The sequence below is a fragment of the Trypanosoma equiperdum genome (genome assembly GCF_001457755.1).
Source record: "Trypanosoma equiperdum strain OVI genome assembly, contig: ctg_688, whole genome shotgun sequence".
Classification (NCBI taxonomy): domain Eukaryota; phylum Euglenozoa; class Kinetoplastea; order Trypanosomatida; family Trypanosomatidae; genus Trypanosoma; species Trypanosoma equiperdum.
The window spans coordinates 1-13,029 of NW_027124629.1; the positions used below are offsets into that span (position 1 = coordinate 1).

The following is a 13,029-nucleotide window of genomic DNA, read 5'->3' on the forward strand; positions in this document are numbered from 1 at the left end:
TGTTGTGAGTGTGTATATACTAATATTGTAATTATCGAAGTGGTGAAGGCTAAATGATAGAGAGCGATAGATCTACACAAAACAATATCGAGGCACAGTTGAAGAAAGTGGGTGAGAGGAGATGAAATAAAGGATGAGGAATATTATTAGCATAATAAATGTAGAGAGTTTGCAGGATCATACGCAGTGAAAACAGCTGATGTAGTTACTACGCTACGTACAGCATTAGCACTAAAAATTGTTGATCACTAAAATACTAGGGGAAAGTACGGTGAATAGAATAAAAAACGCGTATATTAAACTTCTGAGGATATCTCTGAAGTGAAGAAAATCAGTGGTACTACTCCTAAAACTCCGTATTAGTGTACAGACCATACACTGATATTTAAGGGACCGACTAATCTATGTCGAGGTGGTCGAGGAGACGCAAATGACGGAGAGAATTAATAAAGCAAAAACGTTGAGGAAAGCACTTTCGCTACTCAAATTACCAATGACTTAAACAACGCCGGCGCAAACGACGGATCAATTTGGACACATACAGGAAATGAATCACGTCATCAAAAAACATCTTCCGTTACTTTGTTATTAAAGCAGTCCGAAGAATATATAAAAATGTAGAAAATAGAACCCATAAACAGCCATAAGCATAAGATTTTGACACGTAGAAATGTCTTAAATGATTTGGACTGGAGGGTCATGAGATACTGGAGAATAGATAGGAATTCGACAGATTACAACAACAACAGGTTACAATTTTTGTATATTAATGGTGCTTGGGTTTAGATTAAAAAACAAATGTCATCTGTGGAAAGTTGGATCTACTCAGAGAAGGCGCCTAAATAAGATGAAGTCCAGCAGCAGTATCGCTGCCACCGACTGGAGAAAACACCCCTAAAACAGATAAAAAAATTAAAAAAACTCTATGCAGCGTAACTATCTGCGATACTTGCAGCGGCAATAGCGCATAAATTTCATGTTAACGTGAGAGTGACGACAAAGCTAAGTGGAAAGCAACTGCACTTTAGTTAGCGATAAATTACAAAAACAGGCAAACTAGTTGCTAAACATGTACTGATTGCCACAGCAACTAGTGAAGATATTCCAATGGTGATATTATATAGAAATGTGTGAAGTTGAACTCCTTTTGCTTGTATCCAGCAGAGTACACAGAAGATATGGCGTATAGATGATGAAGGTGATTTCCACAACACAATCGCAGCTTTATGAACCGTACTAAGGAAAATGCTGGGAGAGAAGCAACAGTGACCACCACAAAGCGAAGCAGCCTGCAACGGAAGCCACGGGTATCCGACCACAACAGAAGAAACCAGTGGCAGCACCAAAGCTTATCGTAGCACACTTCTGAACAACCCTGGAAATCAGAAACTTACAGCAACCACCGCCAAAATATAAACATGCGAGCATGAAAAACTACAAAGCTAAACTTATAGCTCACAAAATCCGACTTTCCTGCTGTCTTCAGTATCTTAGCCTCAAGACCATACTACGTTGACGATCCCAATAGCAGTAATTTCTTTGTTGGTCAGCCACAGGCAACGGCCACGCGGACTTTCTTGCCATGTGTGGTGTAAACGCCGCGAGCAAGCTAAAAAAGTAAAGCTGGATAAACCGGGAATCAACAGCAACCTGGAAGCGATTTTCAACTACAACATGACAATTTCACCGGAAAGCTGTAAACTAAACTTCAAAGATGACTCGGAAGCAAATACTTTCGCGGCGTTCAAGCAGGGCAAAACAGACGTTCTTGGGCAAACAAACTGGGAAAAGAAATGGCCCAGATGGATACAAGCCCTCAAGACAACAACCGAACACGACGGGAAATGGGCAAAAGACAACGGTGCGGAAGTAAGAGACAACATCAAGCTAGCCATAGGCAAGTACGTAGCAAATCTAGCAGATCAAGCCTGGCTATTAGCGGAAGAAATTACAGCCGACATAACCGCCGGAACGGAAGGCAACGAAAACGAACTGAAAAACGCAGCCGCCAGCGCAATGTGTTCTGCGCCATACACGGCCGTCCCAAGCAAGGGAGGCTTCTCAGACACCGCGGAAACGCCACAGAAAGCAAACACGTGCGACAACGGCGCTCAGAACAGGGTAGGGAAATCAATAGCCCTCGACTTAGTGTGTCTATGCGTAACGACGACAAATTCAGAATGCCTCGGAGCGGATGGCGCACCGGATGTCACGGGCAACGGCAATATAGCAGCCAACACACTCAATACACTGCTATACAAATGCCCTAAAACTTAACCAGATACGGACCCAATAGCTGAAGCGCACAGGGTGATAACAGCATTCAGAGCGCGGCTAGCAGCAAAAACCAAACCCGACGCGCATGGCAAGGTCATCTTAGGCAGCAAATCAGGAACAGACTGTAGCAACGCCGATACAGCATGTGTAAACTACCAGTCTTTTTTTTTACGAACAGCAAGAGCGGTGTCGACAGCATCCCCTGGGTAAACAAATTGCAACAAGCAATAAAACACGCGGAGGCGATAAAGCAAAGTCATACGCTACCAAAGGGCAAAATCGGACAGACTAGCACCAATAAAGTAATTGATAGCCGCAGAGTGCAGCAGAAACGTTTCCATTCGGGCACACGGCAACCGACCGGGGGCACAAAGCGAGCAAACACAAGCACGCGAGCAGATGGCCTGCTTACAACACAAAAACAACAAAACTACCTGCGAAAACGCAGGAAAATGCAAATGGGAAGGGGAAAGTGACACCAAGGGAGAGTACAAACGTAAAGAGGGAGCAGAGCAGACAAACACAGCAGGAACAGGAGAGTCAGCTACAGGAAAAGAGGAAAAAAAACAGAGGAGAAGTGCTAAGGGAGGAAAAAGGATGACTGTAAATCTCCGGATTGTAAGTGAGAGGATAAAACTTGCAAGGATTTAAGTTTTCTTGCATATAAGAAATTTGCTCCGATGCCCGCTGCTTTGGTAAGTTTGGTATTTTTTTAAGAACTATAAGAAAAATTGCGTAACCTTGATAAAGGTTGATATATTTTAATACTTTTTGATGAAAATTAAAAAATTCTTAAATTTTTATGCTTATACCTTATGAGTTTCAAAAACTAAATTGATGTGGTATGAAAAGTAAGTGGTATTCTAATTTTGTTTTACTTTTTTTATTTTATAGATAATAGTTAGGGAAATATTAATAATAATAATGATGATGATGATGATAGGAAAGTGTTGTGACTGTGTTCATAATAATATATAAAGAGTAGCGTTCGTGAACAATAAACGCACAGAGAAAAAGTAATCATTTTAGAACAATGTCAAGGGTTCAATGAGAAATATTGAATGTGTAAGATGTTTAATATGCGATATATTCAGGAAGCTCAAGGAATATTATTATTGGGGAAGCAGAAAGACAAAGGGATATGGTATATGCATAGTTTCAAAAACAATTTGACTACATACATAATTATACAAAAGGATGTGGCTGAGAAAACAATGAGGGAGATATAGAGCCTAGTAGAGAGGACAAATGCCTCACTCCTGCTAACAGAGGAAATAAGTGGAGGTGCAGGTCATCTGAATCCCTGTCAATCAATAAGATTCAAAGATATCTTTGAAGAAAGGATTTTTTCCATTTAAAATACTTTAGTATACATGTAGTTTTCTATCACAGAGAACTTATGTGATAAAGGCTGTAAAACTCATCGAAAAGTTCGACTCGATCAAAGATTTAAAAATGTTACGAAGAAGCGCTGAACCGAGCATGCAATAAATGCCCACAACGTTGCGGTGAGGTTTTAAAGCAAAGCAAATTTATACGGAACACAAAAAGCAGCAAAATGCGTTAAATAAAAAGTGTAAGTAAAACAGTTGTAACGTCAACACATATTGTTTAAGCATTAAGCCTTAGTAACCTCTAGAAGCAGTTAGATTGGTAAATATATTAATTATAAGCGAGATTTCCATTTTGTATCTAGAGTTAAGCAGGTAAAGCTGTAAAAAGCATTTCTAAATGATAAATGTAAAATATTAAAGATAAAGTGACTTAAGAGTGTACAATTGACTCTTAGAAGACATAAACAACTAAAGTAGAGCTATCTCCTTTAAGTATTTCTTCTCCCTTACAACTATATGTATCGTGATGTATGAAGAAAAATAATGATAATCCATAGGAATGGGCAGCCAGCAACGTTCCGATTACAAGATAGTTTTGAGAAACAGTATAAAAATAGAGACACCAAAATCGAGAAGATGGTGCGAAGCAAGGCGGTAAATCAAGAAAACAGAACCAAAACCAGCATATTAGGTTCAACATTTTTTCATGGAATACATATGGAAGTAACTGCTTAACTTTTCAGAAAAAGATTACGACGAGTAGAAAAAAAGTAGAGGTGAGTAGCAGAGAATCACTAGAAAAAAACGCGTTTTCGATTAGCAATCGCTGAACATAAAATTTACTTTTATAGCGAACATTATTTTTGTGCAACAAAAGAATCATACAGATGACAATCTGAAATCAAGGTTACAAGCCTCGACACAACAGGGACTCTTTTATGGTATATGCGGCGTCTGATCCGAGTGGATTTGTAATAAAGACCATCTCTAAACAAATGAAACGGAAGAAATTCCTTCTGGCACATCTATTGAAAGTAGAGCCAACGCTCAGCAGATTTTCGAGGCAAATGCCTTATATATTATTTATAAACAACAATAACGTGTCGGAAAATATCTACCAAGATATATACCTCCATAATTAAAGTAGTTGTGCAATTCTACTGATACACAGAGCCATTGCAGCCAAACTCTCAACTTATTTGACGCCAATACCGCCGCATAAATTTCAGCCACCTTTCAGATATCACTCCAGGCCCGGCATGCAAACACAAAAGGAAGCAGGAAAACGATGGTCACAGACCCTAAATAAATTTTTGCTCTTGGCGCTGGCGTTGCGCGCAACAGAACAGACCACCAACCCCGCAGCCGTAAAAGGCTTCTGCACGGAAACTTGGTACATCGACAAGCTGAAGGAAGCACTACAACTGCGATCGCAGGCGGCAGCGGCCGCGGCATTGACGGCCGCAGAAGAAGCAAAACAACTTACACTCGCTGCAACCCGCTATGCCTTAACGCCAAAAGGGCCCGGTTACAACGCTCTTAGTGCAGTCGCTACGGCGCGGACGACAGCAATAACAGCAGCTGTTCCAGGGTACCTGCAGATAGTCGAAAAAGCCCTTATTTTGCTGAGCACCAAACATGGCGAACTGAAATACATGGAAGCTGTCGAAAGCGACAACATACCGATCGGAAACAGCGGGAAAGTCAGCGAGGCAGCCCCCAACTTGATACCAACGGAGCACGCCAAAATGTGCACAGTAACACAAAGCGTTCGCATAAAGCCATTAAAAGACTGCGGCGGAGCAAGCAGTGACAGAAGCACCGCAGAAGCAGAAGCAGCAAATGTCAATGGGTGGACGCAAATCCTAATACGCGGGACAGCAGCGGTGTCAACACTCGAGATCAAAACAATAGGCAGCTCAAAAGGGACGGCCTTAAACGCCGGCACAAACTTCGGCGGAATCAGCGACAAGCCAGGGTGCGGCAGCAACGCAGGCGACGCGGCACACGGCAGCCATGCCAGCGCCATCGGACTGTCGGCTAAGTCAATCACCGCCACGTACAAAGCCGGCAACATTCAAGTGACACCCCCACAACCAGAACATGCTGCACCAGAGGCACAGAGTGCCCCAAACAGCCAACAAATCCAGCTCATAACTAGTGACGACACCCTTCGCCAGGCCCTTGTAGCGGCATTTGCAGCCGCGATACCAAGCAGCAAAAAGGTGACTACCGAAACTCTAGACACACTACTCAGCGACCCGACTATGAACAAACTCCTCGAAGCAATGGCAGCAACTCAGGGAAAGAAATCAGAAAAGCAACTAACGGACGACGACAAAGCAACCTTGCTGTTTGGAGCCAGAAAAGCGGACATTCAGGCGTTGTACATCAAAAATCTTGAACAGGACGAAATCACCATCAGTAGTGAACCTGAAATCAAGGGCACCACGAAGAAATTAAGCGAAAACAACTTTGCCGATGCAACGGGTTATTTTTATGGCCAAAATATAAAAAAAAAGACAGCCAATACAGCAGAAACAAAGCCTGAAGCAGGAGGAGAAAAAGCAGATGCAGAAGACAAAACAGGAGAAAATAAAGACGGAGATAATAAAGCAACCGCAGCTGAATGCGCAGCCACTGAAGAAAAAAATTGTGACAAAAACAAATGTACTTGTGATAAGGAGAAAAGTGTGTGCAAAGTTTGAGATGGGGCTCTTATCATTTCAGCTGTAATCAAAGCCCCTCTTTTGCTTGTTCTTCAGTTTCTCCAATTAATCTTCAAAAATAATTTTTTTGCCCATTTTTTTTTGAAAATTTTCTACTTTCAAAAATTTTTTGAAATCAGCTAGATTTTGATGTATTCTAACTATTTTTTGATGAAAACATGAAAATGTAACATTTTGGTGTGATTGTGGCTCATGAGTGTAAAATAGTAGGGTAATATAGTTAGAAATGAGAGCTATTATGATATATTCTGTTTAGGTTTATTTTATGGACATTAAAAGTAATTTAAGGTTATAATAGTAGGGATAATTAAGGTTATTGTAATAATGATAGGATTATATTGTTGCTGTAAGTATTTACTAATATTATAACAAGAGCAGTGATAATAATAATATTGATAGATGAGTGGTGTGAGTTATGCATATTCTTTTACTATAATAGCACTAATAATAAGAGTGGTGCTGAATAAGTGGAAAGACAAAGTAGGACCACTGAAAATGTTGGCAAGTGCGTAATGGAAGTAAGTGTGTAAGTTGGATAGAGAGAGACAAAGATGGATGGAGATGGAAGATGCGCATTTTCAACGGCGAACGTGATGATTAGCATCATGATACACCAGGAGATGATGGAGATGGTAGTTAGGTGGAAACAGTTTGGTGCACAGTGAAAAATGTATTCGCTACGCAACTCCCAGTGATATAACAGTAGTTAAAGGAAAAGAAAATATGGGAGGAAACAACTGAGTTTGTGACTGAACAGTACAACTAAAAATAATTTATTAGGAGGGGAAAGAAGAGCTAATAGTTATTCCCCGCACTTTATCTAAAAATAAATAAATGCAGAAAAGGATATGATTTTGGTGACTATGCTTTTTAATATTATGGAAGATCCTAATATTTAACTATGAAGAGGTACAGGCAGAAGTCAAGGCGGAAATACTGGGAAGGATATATTGGGTAAGTGAAAGATAATATTAGAGTTATCTCCTCATCAAATATAGTAATAATGATTAATATTTGTTCGAAGAGCATAATATTATGAGGAAAAGGACTTTAATATGTGAAGTAATGGATTACTTTAGATAGAAAAAAGAGAACAAAAACACAGAAACCACTTGAAATATTACATAAAATGTTGCACATGTTTATGAAATATAAAGCTTTAGTAATGGGACACATGTAATTATATATTCGTATATAAAAGATAAGTTGAAAATGTCTAAATAGCGGCAGATTAGCAAAAAGCTAAGAGATGAAGTATTACTGGGCACAAAAAGCATCGCAGAAAAGCAGAAATAAGTTCAAACCAAAATTAAAAGTATGACGTGCAAGCGGCTTTACACAACCCCAGGATATAAAGAAGAAACGGTGAGAAGATACGTTTGTCACAAACACCAGATGTTCCATGTTATTACGCCAGAATCCAATAGAGAAGTTTCGCCAAACAGAAGTAAAAACGAATTATAGGCGTTAAATTTTAAGATACGGAAATAGGAATTATACTTTAAAGGATCGGAGGGTCCAGTTGATCAAATGAACGATTCTCTAAATATAAATCGATATACATTATAATTAAGAGGGCAAATACGTCGGTGAACAAAGTTTAGGCCATTGTGACCTTAGATATTTATGAAGAAACTAGCAATTTCCTAAGTTTAAGATATGAAAAACACATTCAATTAGAGTGATATACATATTGTGCTATTCCTATCTTTGACATTCAGTTTATTTTTTCTTTGGCCGACACAGGCAACGGCATCTCGAATATTAATTGAAGGTTAGAAATATTTTATCTTACGTTACATTTGCTTGAGCAATAAAGAATAGATTCGACATACTAGCGGCTTTTCTACCTTTATCTTAAAAGCACAAGCAACCGATGGTCTGGAAGATGTATTCTACTCTAGCTACCATGATGCTTAGCCTCGCGCTGCTAAGACAAGTTACTCCAGCTGCCAACGACCACAAAAACGTTGCGGAACTGCAAGTGCTCTGCGACCTTATGAATTTAGCCAAAGGCAGAATTGACACGACAACAGTAGGCCAAATACCAGAGAACGCCTTAGACTACCTCGAAAGGATAAACATTTCGTTGGCAGATCCGAAATGGCGGAGCACCCTAGCAGCGACGGCCAAGGACAAGAAGAAGGACTCGCCGGATTGCAAGGCACCAGCAGAAAAGGAAGTGTGAAAACCGCACTACAGCCGTTGGGAAGACCATAACATAGCAGTACTGGAAGACACCAAAGGCCAAAAATTTCCAAATATAGGCAAGGATAAACTAGAAAGCACACTTGGCCGAAGCATCGCCAGCACCGTTTCAGGCCTAGAGGCCAAGGCAAACACGGTCCGCGACACCTTCAACGCCAAGCCAGCCGGGGAAAGGACAGCCACGGCAACGATCGTCCTAAACTTGCTTGCAAAGGCAGCCTACAAAGCTGAGACGGCAGCCGACGCACCGTCAAAAAAATGCAAGGTAACACTAGCAGGCATTCGGGTAACAGACTGTGCGCTGCCAAGAGGAGCAACAGCTGTCTGCGAAACGCTGCTCTGCGTCTGCGCACAGGACTCAAGCCAGAACAAGGAGCTGTGCGGCGCAACAGCAAGTCCGAGCGGGCAGCGCCAAGCCTGGGGAGAAGGCGAAAAAGCCAACAAATGGAACCCGATTAAATCTGTCTGCGACGCAGCTGATCCGCCCAGTCTGACAGCGGTATACATAAGACGGACAGTGGGGCAAGCCCTTGGGCGTATAAAGCACTGCGGCAAAGCAGGCGGCGAAGCACTAATCATTGGCACAGCGCACACAGACTGCAGCTGTCAAACCCAGGACGCAGTTGGCTGCGTCAAGCTGGAAACCATGCAGTACAAGACGAGCACCAAACCGGCAGGATCAATAAAATGGGCCACTTTAATAGAGCAAGCAGCCGATGCACTCCAAGAACTCGACCAACTAACGACGAAAAAACAAGAAGCAGTAGCTACCATAGTCGCAATCACAGCTGAAGCTAGGCAAAACGCCAACGCCCTACAACACGCCAACCTGGTACTTACACCATTGCTGAAACAGCAACCGCAGCAAAGTGCTGTAGCACAAAAAAGAAGACTGCGAAGCAATAAAAACACCAGATCAATGCCGTGGTAAAGGTGACTGTGAATGGGATGACAAGGCAACTGGTGAAGAGAAAAGGTGCAAATTGAATACAACAGCAGCAAGCGGTCAAACAACTCAAGCAGGAGCGGGAGCAGAGGGAGCTACAGGGGGAGCAGCTACAACTGGGTGCGCAAAACACGGAACTGACAAGGCTTCTTGTGAAAATGACAAAACAGGCGATAAGAAAAATTGTGCATGGAGGAAGGGAAAAGAAGGCGAATATGACAAAGATACAGAGAAATGCCGAAATGGTAGTTTTCTCCCAAACAAACAATTCGCCCTCAGCGTTGTTTCTGCATTTGTGAGTTAGATATCATTATAGAATGTTAAGTATTTTTTCCTAATTTGTGAAAATTTGATATATTACATTGAAATGTGGTATATTTTAACACCTTTTGATAAAAATGTGAAAATTAGTGAATTTTGTGAGAATTTGAAAATTTAGTAAAATGTGCATGATAGTTGCATGTCGACATAAAATAGCGGGGTGATAAGGTATGAAAAATGAGCGTTATTCCGATTTTTTACTTTTTTTATTTCATTTATTTTATAGATGTTAGATAGGGTTATAATATCAATAGTATAAATAATAATTATTATTATAGGAGTGTGTTGTGAGTGTGTATATACGAAGGGAGAGTGTTGTAAGTGTGTATATACGAATATTATATAGTAAGAGCAGTAATAATGATAATGATAATAATAATAATAATAGGAGAGTGTTGTAAGACTGTGTATCATTATTGGAAGGCGAGTGATATATAAAGCAAGATGGGAGGCACAATACAGACTGCAAAAACAGTTAAATTGGTTTTTCATACTGCTTGGCGTATAAGAGAAAATACAATTATTCTATCAGCAGGAGTTGCACTATAAAGACGATATACACAGACAAAAAGATCAGTGAAGCAAAAAAGTAGTGTCTGAGGCTAATTTAACAGTGCGACTATCAGTTTTTATAGTTAAGGGAGTCGCAAAAACTGATAGTCCACAGATGTTATAAAGTCGTGACCGCTAAATTTTGGGAGGAGCTGCAAAATGGATCTAGTCTGACTGAGCGGGAAACTCATGTGCATTGTCTTGTTTTCAGCAATATAACACTTGTAAAATATGAGTAGAGTTTAAAGATGCATCTGGTGAGAAAAGTGTTGGTACATTTGCAAGTGAAGATAACAAACTAGTAAATAGAAACAATACGGAAGGGGAAAAGGGAACAGGTGGTTTAATATTAGGAAAATAAGTTTAAAAGGAAAATTTAAAGGCCTAATACAAAATTAAGAACATCAGGGCCGGTCTATGGAAAATTATTGCAGCACTTCAGTAGTAATAGGCATTGAAATAAACGCACTGTGGGATAGCCATCCTGGTAGTACGAAGTCACAGAAAACTAAATGAGAACCTCTGAGTATACACCCTTTTGAGGACATGCCACACCTTCTCAACTCTGTAAATACTTAATCAACTATACAAACATGAGCAGAGGCAGAGAGGTCCATTTTTATTCACTGACACGAACAAAGGAAGCATCGAAAAAAAAATGCGGGACGCCATAGTAATTCTAATAGCGGCCGCTGGTACCTTGTGTGAGCTAGTTTCCGCAAGCGAGACGGCAAAGGGTGCTTTACAGGAGCATTTTCACGCCATTTGCCGGTTAGCATCCATAGCAGATGAGCGTGTGCCGGTTCGGCACACGCCCGAGCCGAGCGCCGACACCCTTGAACGGATTTGGGCCATAAACCTGACGCTAGCACCAAACAAATTAGCAGAGGATGTAATAGCAAACGTTGACCAAGGTGTCGGCAGTCTCAAAGAAGGACCGGCACAAAAAATAAAACCATCAGCGGACACGTGGCTTCTCTGGCAGAGAGCTGCAAAATTGCTCAAGGCAAAGCAAGCAACAGACGAACTAAAGCAATGGCAAAGGCTAAAAGGCAGTCCGGATTTAGTAACCCAACTGAGGGCCATAGCAAAGAAAGCGGCAAGGCTACACCAGATCCACCAATCGTTGGACCTGGCAGCGAACAGAGAACAAATACAAAAGCACCTGACCAAAGCCCTCAGCGCGCGTCAAACAACGGCCGACAAGCTGGTAATAGCACCAACAGGCTCGGACAGGCCAAAGGCATGCTGCGGCAACGCCGCGGACGCCAGCCACAACGCAGGTATCAGCCTCGAATTCGACATTGTTTGCTTGTGCGCGACCGGCCAAACAAACGGGGCCAGCACAAGCGCGGCAGCCTGCTGCCCAGGTTGCAGCGCAGACAACGCCAAAATCACGGCAGACGCGGACTTAAAGGCGACAGCAGCCAATTTGCTCAGACAGTGCAAGAAGCTGGAGCCAGCAGAAAGCATCAGCGCAGCGAACATACACGCCGCCATAGCTGCTTTCATGCAGAAGCTAGCAAAACCAACAGGTGCAAACAATGCTGTCAACTATCACTTCGGCAACGGCGGCACCAATTTCGTGGCAGACTGCGACGGCAACACAGACCCAGCGAAAGGCGCAGGAGTTAACTGTAAGGCGACAGACTTCAGCGGAAACACAAAAGGCCCAAAATGGATGTATGAACTTAGACAAGCAGCAGAGAAACTAACGCAACTCGAGAGCCTAGAAACACAGGCAAAAATCGTCGAAAGCGCAGCAGAAGAACTAAATATATCACTGACATCGCTGTGGGACCTTGCAAATGCGGCGAGAGAAATTCCAACACCGACAAGAGCAGTACCAGCACATGTAAGCGAAGAAAAGAAACTGGAATGCGCAAAGGTAGAAAAAGCAGCAGACTGCAGAAAGAAACCGCTCTGCAAATGGACTAAAGAAACTGAGGAAATAGGAGAACACTGCGAATTAAATGAAACGAAAGTGGCACAAGAAACACAAGCAGGAACAGGTGGAACTGCAGGGACAACAACAGGTCCAAACTGTGGCCAGTATAAAGACCCAGACAGTTGCAAAAACGCACCTGGAGAGAAAAAGCCGGGTAAAAATGCTGTTTGTGGATCGATTAATTTCATTGAAGGCCAAGGCAAAGTTGAAGCGAAATGCCGTGATTCCAGCTTCCTCCCAAGCAAACAAATCGCCCACAGCGTGATTTCTGCCGCATTTGTGGCCTTGTTTTTTAAAAAGAAATTTTCCCCTATTTAAAAAACTTTTGCTACTTGAAAACTTCTGATATATTTTAACACGTAAGTTTCCAGAGAAAAAATTGAGCTGTGTTTGTTGTAAAAATTCTGATTCTATAAAAATTTTTTTCTGGAAACTAAAAATTTTTCCCCCTTTTTTTTGATTTTTTTTTAGTGCAGGTGGGGTTAGGGTTAGGGTTAGGGTTAGCGTGATCGGGTTAGCGGGCTCGGGTGTTTCGGTTTAGCGCGTTTCGTGTTAATTTTCCTCTTCCTGCTAATTTTTTTTACGCAACACCTCCTTCCTGGATTGTTTAAATTTTTTTAATCTTTATTGTTTTAATGATTCAGCGGCTCATTTTTTTGATGCAAACCCTAATACTTCTTCGTCCAGCAGACATCTTTGCTTAAATCTTTTTGC

The 13,029-nt window shown here is 41.5% G+C and overlaps 3 protein-coding genes across 3 annotated transcripts; all 3 read left to right on the forward strand.

The window, feature by feature from the left end:
- Positions 1-1,674: 1,674 nt before the first annotated feature.
- On the forward strand, positions 1,675-2,277 carry TEOVI_000320800 (Trypanosomal VSG domain containing protein, putative; the record flags this gene model as incomplete). Its single annotated transcript, XM_067226157.1, has 1 exon — positions 1,675-2,277. One exon carries the CDS (start codon positions 1,675-1,677, stop codon positions 2,275-2,277), a length of 603 nt encoding a protein of 200 aa, XP_067082258.1.
- A 2,593-nt stretch (positions 2,278-4,870) lies between these two features.
- On the forward strand, positions 4,871-6,319 carry TEOVI_000320900 (uncharacterized protein; the record flags this gene model as incomplete). The annotated part of the gene is made up of 1 exon (XM_067226158.1): positions 4,871-6,319. The coding sequence occupies one exon, from the start codon at positions 4,871-4,873 to the stop codon at positions 6,317-6,319; it is 1,449 nt and encodes a 482-aa protein (XP_067082259.1).
- Positions 6,320-11,025: 4,706 nt separating this feature from the next.
- Positions 11,026-12,633, forward strand: TEOVI_000321000 (Trypanosomal VSG domain/Trypanosome variant surface glycoprotein C-terminal domain containing protein, putative; the record flags this gene model as incomplete). The annotated part of the gene is made up of 1 exon (XM_067226159.1): positions 11,026-12,633. One exon carries the CDS (start codon positions 11,026-11,028, stop codon positions 12,631-12,633), a length of 1,608 nt encoding a protein of 535 aa, XP_067082260.1.
- Positions 12,634-13,029: the final 396 nt, after the last annotated feature.